This window comes from Acanthopagrus latus, chromosome 16 (assembly GCF_904848185.1).
Source record: "Acanthopagrus latus isolate v.2019 chromosome 16, fAcaLat1.1, whole genome shotgun sequence".
In the NCBI taxonomy this organism is placed as follows: Eukaryota; Metazoa; Chordata; class Actinopteri; order Spariformes; family Sparidae; genus Acanthopagrus; species Acanthopagrus latus.
This window is the reverse complement of record NC_051054.1, coordinates 16443546-16457229: the sequence shown is the minus strand read 5'-3', so window position 1 is coordinate 16457229 and position 13684 is coordinate 16443546. Positions and strand designations below refer to the sequence as shown.

The 13684-nt window shown below is 42.2% G+C and overlaps 1 protein-coding gene across 4 annotated transcripts in view; it reads left to right on the top strand.

Annotated features, from left to right (window-relative positions):
- dlgap2a (discs, large (Drosophila) homolog-associated protein 2a) overlaps positions 1-13684 on the top strand; it is a 174405-nt gene that overhangs the window by 67190 nt on the left and 93531 nt on the right. The window contains exon 1 of one of the 4 annotated variants that reach the window (XM_037071441.1): positions 1476-1552. The exons of the other annotated variants lie outside the window; for them this stretch is intronic. Coding sequence (XP_036927336.1) covers positions 1528-1552 — 25 coding nt within the window. The 5' untranslated portion in view covers positions 1476-1527. Of the gene's footprint in view, positions 1-1475; positions 1553-13684 lie in introns of those variants that run through there. 4 annotated transcript variants of the gene reach the window in all.

Here is a 13684-nt window from a genome sequence, read left to right as displayed (position 1 = left end):
CCTCAGTTGGTAGCCACCTTTAAAAGCACTGGCTGACTGGCTGTATTAGCTGAATTAGTGAGGGAATAAAAGTGCAGCATGGTGGCGTATTGTTTGATGCGTAGTAAGGAACACCTTTTCTGATACCCCTTTTCCACTGGTCAAAAGTCCCACTTAACCCACTGAGATCAGGCTTTTGTGTGCAATGGGAATGTGTAGATTCTGCATTTACACCAGTGTCAGTTGACTCTGCAGTAGACACAGGTTTTTAACACCTTGGCTCCCTTACCCACTTGAGCACGCCAAAATCCCGCCACCCAAAGTGCTGCCGCATCGTCAAAAACCGGTGGTGCTGTGTAAATAAGGAAGGAATCTGGGATGTGTCTGTCCGAGGATGTTTTATTACTAGACGCAGGGTTGGAGGTGGAGCCCTGTTTATTCTTATGAAAGCTGCTCAGTGGTGTTTTGAAGCTAAAAAAGCTCAACTTCCCAGCTATGAAAACGCCTGGATTGCCAACCGAGCTGGCTGACTTCCAGTTTATTGCCTGCTAACTTAAAGGGGGATAACATGATTGTGCGACTCATCTAGACTTTCTTAATATTATTGGACCGAATGGCTCAAATTATGACAGTCAAGTGAGTCAATTTGTGGGGGTTATGATGTGAAAAACTCACTGTTTTACAGACGTCTCTTTCACAATGGGTCTACTGTTATTTAGTCTTATGTTACAGCTGTTTATGGCGCATCCATGGCATGAACCATGATAGATGGGCTGCCTTGCCTGCCGGGAAGTGGGACTGGGGTCAATAGGCGATTTTTAGCGGGTCGACCCGCCTTTAAAAGACCTGTGTAATTTTGATGGAAAGGCGGTATAATATTCTCTGTCAGTTTTTGGCATTTTTTGTTACAGCTTAAGAAATCAGGCACTCTCTCAAATTCAGTTCATCATTTGGCAAAGGCTGATTATGAATTGCTCGTGTTTTGTTTTTGTTTTGAGGGCTTTACCTGCCACAGGTTTTAATCAGTTCTCAGCCTCTGTAGAGAGTCCCCTAAAACCAGAGCTGGCCCCATCCAGAGCCAGGTACCACTTAGTCATGGCTGCTTAAAGGCAGCTCTGATGGACTACTGTGCTGTCGGCCTGTTAGTTAGAGCTTGCTAGCCTGGGCACTCTGAATACAAGGTCAGGGCTAATATACTCCAGAAGTCATTTCAGAGTGCTCTCAGTCTATTAAGGAGCAGAGCTGAAACAATGGACTGTCTCAATTCAGATGTATGTGTTGAATATGTTTATAACAGAGGGCATGTTAGCCACCACAAGCATTAAGGAGGGATGTTTACATGCTCGTTGCGTATCTGTCTACCTTAGTATGTGGGTAGACACGTGCTAATAAACGCTATGTGTCATCTGGGAATCCACGCCAGGTTGCACACCAATAGCCATCCATCCACAGGGCATGCTGATCAATGCTGAGGGAACATCTGGATGAACCGTAACTCCACATCAGCGTGCCATTCCCACATTTATCACTCGGCCACCACTCTGCCGGATGGGCCCACGCGTTGCTCCAATCGGTGAGATTAAACCAAATAAATCGCCGCATGAATAAGTGAATGATTTAACCGCCGCAGTTCTTGCGCCACCAGAGTGTGAATGAAATAACACGCTCTGATGGATGGCCAGGGCTGTGAAGTCATAAAGAGGACATAAAAGAGGCCATCAATGTAATATTTATCGCATTTGCAAATACAGATCTGCTATGACCGCATGACTCAGGACCATATCTATTGAGGATGACCTGGCTTCATGTAATATTCATCTCGCCGTCGGAGATAAACCCTTTCTCATGCTTCAGCCCTTGACTTAAAGCATAATCAACGGATCCTAGAGAGGGCCGTGGGTTGAACAGAATAGCGTTTGCAAGCCCTCCTTCCAATGGGCGTCTTCCTATCTGGGATGGAAGTGGGCCACATTAATTCAGTCTTGGTGGAGATGGGGGATCGTCTTCATGCTTATGCATCTGCTCTGACTAAGAGAGCGTCGGGGAAGACACTTTGCACACAGGAAGGAGACTCCGCAAACACCTTGTTTGCCTCCTCCTCCTCCTCCTCCTCCTCCACCAAACCCATCGTCATGGCAACGGGATGTCTGCAAATATGGGAAAGCTACGGTGTATGTGTCTGTATTCAGATAACTGCAGTGTTTTTGGGTTTTTTTTGTATGTGTATGATAAAGGCCGGGGGGTTGCTTATGGTTTTATCAGTTGTGAGTCCCTGAAAACCTTCTCTTTCTCTCTCTTCTCTCTCGGTTACACTTTACATGTTGTTTTTGTAATATATTTATTATTGACATTTTTTTTATTTTATATGTATTTGTTCTTTCCATTATCTTCCTTTACATTTTCTCATACTGAGTTAATTGTTATGCACCAACATGCCAAGCTGAATTCCCAGTATGTAAAAACTTACTTGGCAAGAAGCCACACTCTTATTTGGATTTCAGTTTCTCTGTTACTTCATGACATAAAAGCAATCTTGTGTTTGCCCCGTTTTTTCATTCAGCGGCGGTGGTATTTTTGCCCTCCCTGTAGCATAAGTCAGTGCGGAGCAAAAAAAAAAAAAAAAAAAAAAAGCTGTATTGTGGTTGCTAGGCTACAGAGGGACAAGGAGCATCTCTGAAGAATTGTCACATAGTACGGCCTTAAGCATTAACAAGCTTAAGTCATCACTATTTGTTTATTTATTTAGCCATGATTCTATAAATGTGCCAGTTCAGCCATCTTGGCTAATTTTCAAAGGAAGTCCCTGGGCAGGTGTAATACAGGCTTCAAAAGATTCGTAAAATCTATTTAAAAAAAAACAGGAACAGCAATAGTGTAGACAAAGCAGGGCACACTTCATAACAACACATCAAATAATTAGAAACAAGGACAGTAATGCATGAATAACAAAACACGCACACTACGGATTAAATGAATAATACAGAGTAGCGTCACACTTGATAGTCTTTTAACCTTGATTTTTAATGAATCATGAATTAACTACATGTTTCACAGCCTCTGACAAGTGTTGGCAGATCGCTCCAGGTGGGAGCTGCTCTTACCGAAAAAGCCGACTGTTCAAAGGCACTCCTCATAATAGAGAGGAAATGCAGGTAAAGGTACCTTATCCCGTGTTCTGGATGATGGGGTATTAATATGTGCCGAGCTGAGTGGCATGTTGGTGGCACATGTTCTCCAAGTCGAGAGATCTGCAGTGCACTTAGCAATTTCACACAAAACCAAATGGTCCTTTATTATCTCTATGACACACTGCAATCGTCTCGACTTGCAAATGTGTCTATTAAATTGATGAACATCATGTGACTGATTCATCTGTTCATTTGTGATTCAACATGTCATGACATTTTTTGCCTCTCTGTAGATATTATGCAATCTCCTTTTGCCACAGTCCTAGTTCGGTGATGGCTGTCTCCCATCAAGCACCTTAAGAGCTTGTTGTAGGAATGCACAGGTTTGGGTGTTGTGTGACAGATTTAAGGTTAACGCAATGCCACTGTCAGCATCTGTGACAGGGATTTAAAGAAACCTCTTCTGCTCTATGTTTTGCTGCTGCGTTATGTCTCTCCCACCTGCCTCTGTTTTCAACGCAGCCTCCTTGCAGACCTTTTCAAACTGTAAGCATTTACCCCCTGCGAGCCACATCTGCACTACTACTATATCCAGTGGGGTGGTGGTGGGGGATCATACTGTCCCTCCATCAAGCGGCTGTGACACAGATTCGAGGCGCTGTGACGCCATCAGGTCAATGGAGCTAATACCCTGCTGCAGGGAAAGCCCAGTGAACAGTGTGATAGTGTTTGCATTCATTCACCAGGCGTCAGCGTGTGGAAACACATCCTCACCCATTCAATATGGTTAAAGCAAACACCTCTATCTGGACCATCAAGCATGATTTATATGCGTGGGTGTGAGGCATCCAGAGTCCTCATTTCCTCTTCCCCACCTGCCTGAGCTCATCGGCAAGCTGGTGTTGATCTTGTGCACCCTTATGTAAATATTGTCTGTGGTCCATTTGGTGTTGTGTCTCTTGAAGACAATTAGGTCATGCTTTTATACTTTGAATACATTTTGTTTCAAATTTGGCATTTAAAGTCTTTTCTCTTGTTTTTCACAGCAGCTGTGTTTTTTTTTGTGCCACTGTGTTTTGGTTCAGTCATGTTTGGCTCCCAGCCATCAGTTGGCATTTCAACAGTATGTTTCCACTTTTTGCAGTGAATTAAGATGTTAATGTTTTGCTTAACCCTTCAAAAAAGATCTCTTTGAATACAAACTGATTTAGTCGACAGGTGAGACTAGAGCAAAATAACATTAAGATAATGGGACCTTGTCAGAGACTGATTTGAATGATTTCTACAATGTCTGCGCAATAAAGATAAGGTATGGTTAAAGGTGCACTACACAGAAATTGTTGTTGCTTTCGACATATAAAGTCAAGGCTCACCATTTGAGTCGGAGAGGTAGAGCAGCTTAGGTCAAGTGAGCAAGAGTATGAATGAAGGAACAAAACAGCGAAGATGTGTAGAAATAAAAACTTTTTTTGTGTTCACTGTTGTTGCATTCTAAAGCACAAATTAACACGCCTGCACCTTTCGCATCACCACCAGATATTGTTTGGATGCAGTCAATGTGCAAGCGTAACCCTTTCCACTGTTTGCCTGTCTGCTTTGTGTGTTTGTGTGTGTGTGTGTGTGTGTGTGTGTGTGTGTGTGTGTGTGTGTGTGTGTGTGTGTGTGTGTGCGTGTGTGTGTGCGTAGCTTGTCTCACCCCTCGGTCAAACAGACACACAGACCTTCAGCTCTTTATGACAAACAGAGCAGAGGAGTGAGACAAAGACAGGGATGTGACCTGGTCGATATGTTTTTTTTTTTTTTTTTATAGAATGCTGACCCCTAGCTGTTATTGGCTCGGTCGGTGACACCGCTGCCTAGAAATATTGAGAACACAGCGAAATGTCAAGAAAATACGAACGCACAGGCAGAGTCTCAGCAGATTCAGACACCGCCACACTTCACATGTAATGATCTTGAAGCAATCATTAGGTCTGAAATGAAAAAAACAAAAAAAACAAGCTGTCATTATACAGGCTTTTTAAATAGACTTTGTTGTTTTGCATAACAATTTTGTTCAGCTGCAGGCATTTGGTTTAGATCAAGAATTTGCTGTAAGCAAAGCCACGCTGGCTAATCCCCAGGATGCATTTACTAGTTAACAAAGAGACAGAAGGGCCCGGCACAGATCCAATATGGCCGACCAGTGACATGGCTGACCAGGTGTTAGACACATTGTACGCTGCCTCTGGGTGTGCTTCGTCTGCTTTCTCCTCACAGCCCATTAGGCCCATTCTAGGAGATGGAGCATAATGCAATACCCTGGACAGAACTCATAAAGTACACACACGAATACACACAAAGGCACACGCACTACTACATCTGTACCGTGTCCTGCTCCCAGGAGTGGCTGCCCGCGCCAAGCACAGCAGGTGTGTAGCTTCTGAAATCTGCCGTGTAGAGACGCCGCTTGCCAATCTATCATCATTACACAGTCACACAATCACGTGAAACAATGTTGTGACATTACGGTGACATGGAGAGAGAGACAGGGGGAGCTTGGTGGAGGGAGGGGACAAGGAGGGTATCTCTGAGCCCTGCCAAGTTATTGGTTGCATCTGCATCCAGCACATGGAGAGTTTGGCTGTTTGAAGTTTCCTTTTGATGTTGCTACACGGGTGAGACGGTGGGTTTGTGAATGACTGAATGCACAATTGTGAGTGGTGTGTGTATGTACGTGTGTGTGTGTGTGTGTGTGTGTGTGTGTGTGTGTGTGTGTGTGTGTGTGTGTGTGTGTGTTAGCCCAAGGGAGGACTCACAACTCATCTGCACAGGTGTCGACCTCCGCGAGTCATGTGAAACAGAGAGAAAATGAGCAGAAATTGAATGGCGCGTCTTTACCTCGGATGCCTCCGCCATGTGAAGTTTTACAAAGTGAGTTGTGTTTGTGTCTGTAATGACAGCATATGGTGCCTAAAGAGGAATACAACACACTCAAGCACACACACGCACACACAAACACACATTGATATCTGATGCTGCTGAGAGTGCTGATAGCCAGAAGAGTTTTCTTTAAAGAGTGAATAGTCAGGCGGGGTGATTTATCAGTGAATACTCTGTCGCTCCCACTCTCTCCGTCTCTCCATCTCTCCCCCTCCTCCCTGCCTCCCTCCCTTCCATGTCCCTCAGTGTAAAATATGAGCGCGGCAGCCCTATAAATCTGGACGGGAGATAATGAGAGTTGGTCCCCTCAGTCCAGTCGGCCACCAGCCGGGCTCGGTGCCAATGACATCATCCTCAGGGGGAGCGTGCAGACTGATGAGTGCAGTGACTCCGTGCCATTGCTTTTGAATCAGACGCACACCCATATGTACATGCACACATACTTCATCCCGTTTCCGATGTCCTCGCACATGAGAGAAAGCAAGGGCAGGTAATGTAGAAAGACATTTGGTAGATATGATCCACTGCGGCCATGAATACTGATTTTCTTTCTCTAAATATCTTCTGCGTCACCACCAAAATGTCATCAAGTTTAAGTGAAACTATTGCAATTTTTACAGATTAAAAAACTAAACTAAGTTCCTCTTAGTCAAATTCACTGAGATCTTACTGCTAAAGCCCTACTTAGTCTGGAATGAGTGAGGAACTAATGCTTTTTTCCAGGCCTGTTGTAAATTGGGAGATTGTCAGTTAACCTCCCATTAGTATTCTTTTTTGAGTCTGGCCACAGCCGTGTCGTGACCAACAGGTGAAGTGAGCAGGGGTTTAGAAGAATTGAAATTAAATTTAGATTAAAAATCATATGTTGGTCATCATTCGGGTTCATCATACTACAAGAAGCTGTAGCATAACTGATCAAAGAGTAAGTCAGCGACATTACGAATCTGGCTGGTGTGATGTGTATGATCCCCTGACTTTTCCTCAGGTACCACCAGCGGGTCATATTTTTGGTTTTCAATGGTCTTGACATAGTCAGTGAATTTCCATGAAAGATTATCAGCCATTCAGGTCACTGAGAGATATGATCCTGAATTCTTTGGTTATTCTTTGACTTTACCATGGTGCCACAGCAGGGCATGTTGCATCGGTATCTGGTAAAAACATTTATGGTTTCTTGAATTTGTATCCTACTAACTTTAGTGATCACCTGACCTTTCCTTTCTTGGCATCATCAGGTTGACACAAGTATTTTGTAGTGCAATGTCTCAAAAACTATTGGATAGGCTGTCCTCAAATTGTAATAACTTAACTGTTAACTTGATATTACCTTTCCCAGTCATTGATATGAATGGAGATTCTGGTTCTGGAAAGTGAAGCCAATGTGGAAGTGCCTTTAACCTGCTTTCTTTCTAATGGCCAGTGGGGGTGACTCTATTGGTTGCAAAAAGAAGTCCAAATATCTCCTTTGATTCATTACCTCTGTGAATAGTTTTCCATAGAGTTTATGGTCTCAATCAATAGTTTCAGAATAATATGAAATAATGATAATTTTGTACATTATGGTCCCATTTACAGTAAGATCATGATATCCTTCCTTGCCCCATGCTCTTGTCCAATTACGGACACCTCACTCTAAAAAATCAAGATGGTGACAGCCATTAATCCAAACTCTAGGTGAATAACACTTAGGGCCAACATGAGGCCAACATTTAAATTGTCCCAGTCTTTGGTTGATGACTAACAAAACTAAGGACATGCACATTAGCTCAGCTCGTCTATTTGTTTGATGCAAATTAACAAATGTTTGCCAGCTAACCCTACACTGCAATGAGGAACTCTGTAAATACTGTGGCTGCTCAACATCAGTATGTTCATAGATTCATTGTGTGAGCTGATAGTGTGTTAATGTTAGCACTGCTATGCATAAGTGCAGTCTCACAGAGCTACTAGCTCAGATTTTAGTGTTACTGATACTCACTATAGATACATCTCTTTCAGTAGAATTTTGACACACAGCCTTTATTTTGATATTTGATATTGTCAACACCAATTCAAATATGTTGTATATCTGCAGGAAACATTCTTAATGAGTAAGTGTTGTCTGGTGCTGGGCCTATATATCTGATTCTCCCATAAACATTTCACATATTCTGCCTGTGCATTTCAAACCAAATTACTCACTTCAATCAAGGCTCATTTTGTTGATGCAAATGGAGTGATTTGCATTGTTTTGCCTTGTTCCAAAATTGAAAATTACTGACACAAGGAAATTTCCATTTGGAACAAATAGAGTAATATTTCCCCCTAGTTTAAAGAGGCAACATAAAGACATGCCTGCAGAAAACCCCACGTGCACACGCACACACACACACACACACACACACACACACATGGATACACACACGCACACACACACACACACACACACACACACACACACACACACACACACACACACACACAGACACCAACCATGCTCTTCCCTGTCATTGTGTTCTTCCCCCTTCCCCCACTTTTGTCCTTTCCGTGTGTCTTGTTTGCTTTGTATCTGCAAAACCAAAATGTCTGACTGAATAAGAATAATAGACAGTAGCCTCAGTACCACAGTCACTGACCTTGGTGATTACTTTCATGCCTGACAAACTCTCTTTTCTGCTTCTTTGTCCACCGTTATTGAGCACAATGGCGCACACATGTTGGAGCCAATGAGCTGTAATCGAGCTTGACAATGATTACCTTTATTGATTCATAGCAACAATAGCTATGAGAAATCACCTCCAGCATTTTTGTTGTAAAGCACATTGCATTTGTGGTAAAAAGCACGATTTTTGTGTATGAAAGTGGGATTTTTATGAATGGAGGGATTTTAAAAGGATGAGTCACTGTGACACAGAAACAAACAGTGATGATGTGTAGGCTTACCATCAACTCAGCCTTATTTCAGTCAATACAGCAGCTGATTCCATAGAGCAGCTTTTTATCTATATATCTATCTGTTCTTCTTGTTGTTTTTACCTTATTCTACCATCTAGTGTTGTAAAACTCTATATTTCTCTCTGTTTTTCCATATTTTACATTGTAAAGCGACGCAATTCCTGTTAAAGTAGTTAACAATGTTATACAATGTTATACAAGGGAATGTTATATGGAGTGAAGTATTAGCTTAGTTGTGCCAGGCACTTTCTCTGAGATTTATGTTAAAATGCCACCTGTACAGCAGTCTTTTGTGGGTTGAACTATTCGTGAATGGTCTGCTGCCCAGAGATGACGCCACTGAGACTGTCATAAAGCATAATACAGATATGAGCAGGTTGATACACTCAGTTTACTTAGTTTGGACTTCAAGTAACTCTCTGATGTTAAGAGAAAGGACTTATAGGAGCGATGTGTAAGATATGGCCACATTTTTTTTCATGTTTAAAACATTCAAAAAATGTACTCACATTTTCAACGTGTGAAGAAACTTTTTGTCACAGAAGTCTTCGTGTTGTGCTGCAGAGATCCACTGGATTTAGCATGCTAACCATTCAGCCCTGGCCCATCTTCTTGTGTACCACAAGAGGCAATAGTCCAGGAGCCCCACTATTTTGTGCTGGGGTGTGTTATGCTGCTTAGACCATTAAATAAACCAGTTTTCTATAAAACACACTTTATTCAAACTCTACCTAAGGTAGCTGTGGTGAAACGTATACTGAGCAGCTGCTAGATCTAATGTTGCTCCCAATAGTTTCAGAGCTACCTTTGAATTTTAACCATTTCCTCCAAGCTATAGAGGATTCAGGTTCATACTTGTGTTTCATCAGCTGTGCCGGTGCTTTGCAACCACCACTGTCCTTGGATGTGGCTGAGGGCGATGACATTGTGGTTGTGACATCACCACCTTATAGAAATCCTGACTCGTTTAAAAGTGCACGTTTTCTCAGGCTTTTGATACTTTCACCGTATTTCTTTAGCAACTAGATGCACTCTATGAACAAATCATTTGCGGAAACCTTGTTCTTCAACAACGGGGGCCTTTAAAACCTGTTTTGACCTCGAGCACACTGCAGCTCCTGTCACATCTCCATCACAATCCGACATCAGCTGACCCAGTTATAAATAACTGACTCGGGTCATGTTTGTTCCACATCCTTTGCAAGCTAAACACACGGAGGCAGACGTTGTCAGTTCTGATCAGGGCAAGACTTGAGAAGAGTTAAGATAAAACGATAATGGGAGGACGGAGGGCACGAAGAGGACGCGGAGGTGCAGGGGAAGGAGAAGTGAGGGACGTTTCATTGATGTCTCCGGCCCCGCCCCCCTCAGAAGGTGTCAGCGTGGTCATCTACGGGGCCGAGCGCTCCTGATAGATGCTCCAGTAAGACAGAGGGCTGCTGGGGCGTGAAGGAGGCCATCAATATCCCCTCTGCACAAGTCCCTCTGTCGACGTCTGTCCATACAACTCTCTCTTTCTCGTTGGCCCTCCATCTGTCCAGCCTCACTTGTCCTTCTCTTTTACACACAACCACCTCTCTTCTCCCTCTATCATCCACACTTCAGCACAGTTAAGACGCAGCAAATCACTTAAATACAGACTCAGACTCATACACTCAATCCTCTCCTCCTCCCTAAAATATTTATCTCCCTCTTTCCACACTGCCTCCCAGGAGGTAGGAGTAGCCACCAATAAATCTGACCAAGGGCCCTTGGGGTTGATGGAAAAAAAAACGGAAAAAAAAAAAACGCGAGGATGTTTTACCTCCTTCTCCTTCTCTCACCTTCGTAAACCCAAATCCGTCCCTCCCGTCCTCCCTCCGTCTGGTCTGTGCCTCTTATCGTCACAGTCCGGCTTGTTGTTTGTTGGGCTCGGGGACTCACATGAGAAGCAAACTGCTAAAAGGAATATTGCCTCACATGTACGAGCGCCCACAGTGTGAAGAGTGTGTCCACCCACACACTTCTATAGCACACGCGTGCACAGACAAACAGGGATGCACATACATATATGAATGTGTGTTCATATACAGTATGTATGTTCTGTATGTGCAAATCACATCCATTTGCTGGACTATTTTTAGGGCACATAGTGGAGAACACATTCATGATTTAACCCAGTTGCAGTTCTTAGTGATTCTGTTCAAACATGATAAACAAAAAAAAAGAAGAAGCTGAATTGGGTACTTTCAGACAAGCACTTTACTATGTTCAACTTAACTTAAAGAGTAACCTGAAACCCCTGAACATCTTATGTCATCTACTCCAGGATGTTCCGCTACACTGCGACATCATTGTTGCATGTGGTCAGAGGTGCAGAAGAGCACAGACATTATTTGAATCTTTCAAAAGGGGTTCACTGATAACATTTGCAGTTTTGTTAAATTAGGTCGGCCAAATCATTAAATCCTCTTAAAAAAATTAATGTTCCTTATCAATCTGGCCAGCATCATGTTATTTGGGGCCTTAAGTTCCCTTCCAGTGATACATGTTAGAATTTCAGTAGCCATTCCTGTTTTGAATCTGGGTGATAACATAAAATCTTTTATCCACCCTCTTTTATTAGCAAACACAAACTTACAACACATTCAAATACCAGGCTTCTTATTTTAAGCCTATGGTGATGTTACTGCCGCTTGCAATGGAATGAAAATGACAAATGCTGTTGGCGGGAGATTACATGAGCTGTAGATAATCACTGTTTAAATTGCCTAAAGGCCAAAGTGTAACTTTCGGCCGGTGTGGGGTTTTTGTGCTCTCTATACTCAGCCAAAGAGTGTTTGGAAGAGCAACGGAATGATGAGTCTTCACAGACCTCCCTCCATGGTCATATCATAGCAGTTGAAGTTGTCAGACTCACCTTTTTTTTTTTGTTTGTTTTTTTTCATGTCATGTCATATCAATACTTCAAGCATGTTCCCTGAATATTGCGGTCTGAGGACCTAGAGTACAGAGAGCAAGAAGAGATATGAGGAGGTAGCTTAAAAGTCATTCCAATGTGTCAGATCATTTCATTTTCATGAAACCAATAAAACATGCTTACAGATCTTATTAAATTCTTTGAGTTTAGGTCAAGATATTTATACACAACAAATAACACTATAAGACTTCAATTCAGTTAGCAGAATCAATAAACCATGCAGAGAGCTTGGAGCTCATCAAGAATAAATTACTAACAAGGATATAAAGGAGGGTTGAGAGTGGACCCCTGTTTCCATGACCTAACCATCTGGAGGCCCCTGCAGCAGCTAAGGCGGCATCACGGGGAAAATAATATCAAAACAAAACAAACATGCAGCCTTTACTTTTTCTAAGTGTCTTTTATAACAGATGTATTCATTGTACAGGAATGAACCTTATTCATATGAAATCCTCAGTAGCCGCAATAATCCACAGTTCTCTCAGAATATGTGCTTGCCCCAAGCATCCGTGGCCCCCACAGCCACACATCTACACACACACGCAGATTTCCTAAATAGACAGGGGATGCATCCTGACATATGATGGCTTTTCACTTGCTGCAGAATGACAGTGTTTGTCTGTAACTGAAGGTCGAGCTTAGATCCCCACAACCAGCGTCACACCGAAACCACCCACTGCTTCTTCTACGCACAGCCACAGGAGCACACTAAAAGCTTTTTTTTTTTTTTTAACCATTTGTTCTGATGTGCCTCATTTTGGAGCCCACACAAGCACACACACACACGCACACACACACACACACACACACACACACACACACACACACACACACACACACACACACACACACACACACACACACACACTGGTAAAGCTGTGTGTAGTGTTCTCACGGTCTCTTCATCCACAGACGGCGATGGCTGGCTTGATTTCAAACACTCGCTGATCGATGTCAGATGCCTGCTGTTTTCCTTCTAAGGAGAGAATATTATGAATGTTTGACAAAAGGCTCCCTCTTATTGCACTATATTCAGGTACTGACGTCCCATCATGTTTTACAGAGTGATAGCTTTGGTAGTAATATTATGATTTTTATACATCATACACACATGTTATGTATTTCTACTGCTTTTAGTGTGCAGATTCTGAGTTTTGCACCTTTGCTGTAAGATAAACTGAAGTTTGAGCGATTGAACAGCCATGAACTCTCATCATGTTTAACACCATGATGCAATAAATAAACAACATTACAAGCTGGATATATAAAATGTTTTACCATGATTATGCGATTTAACTGAGATAGTAAATGTATTTCTTGTAGCATCTCACCCTCTTTGATTCAAGTGCTCAGTACAAATGCTAAATCAAGAAATAGTTCATTTTATAGCCTGCATTAATGACATTATATAGATTTAGCAGATATTTTTGTCCAAAGAGACTTACAGTAATTCATATATACATTCTGAGCCACAGCTGCCCATTATATACATAATATATCATGTATATTTGTACTTGTGAGTGTATGTATGTACTCAGATGTGTACACATGTAGGTATGTATATGTACATATGATTATCACATATATGTATGGGTGTGTATGTGAATGTATTTATATAAAATATGTGATTTGATAATTTTACATATAGTATATTGACTTGTGTATAGTTAGATGGAAGCGTATGACAGCACACAGGTTCAGGAATGGAACTAAATTGATTATAATTATTAATAATTAAGTTGTGGAGAATATATGGAATGGA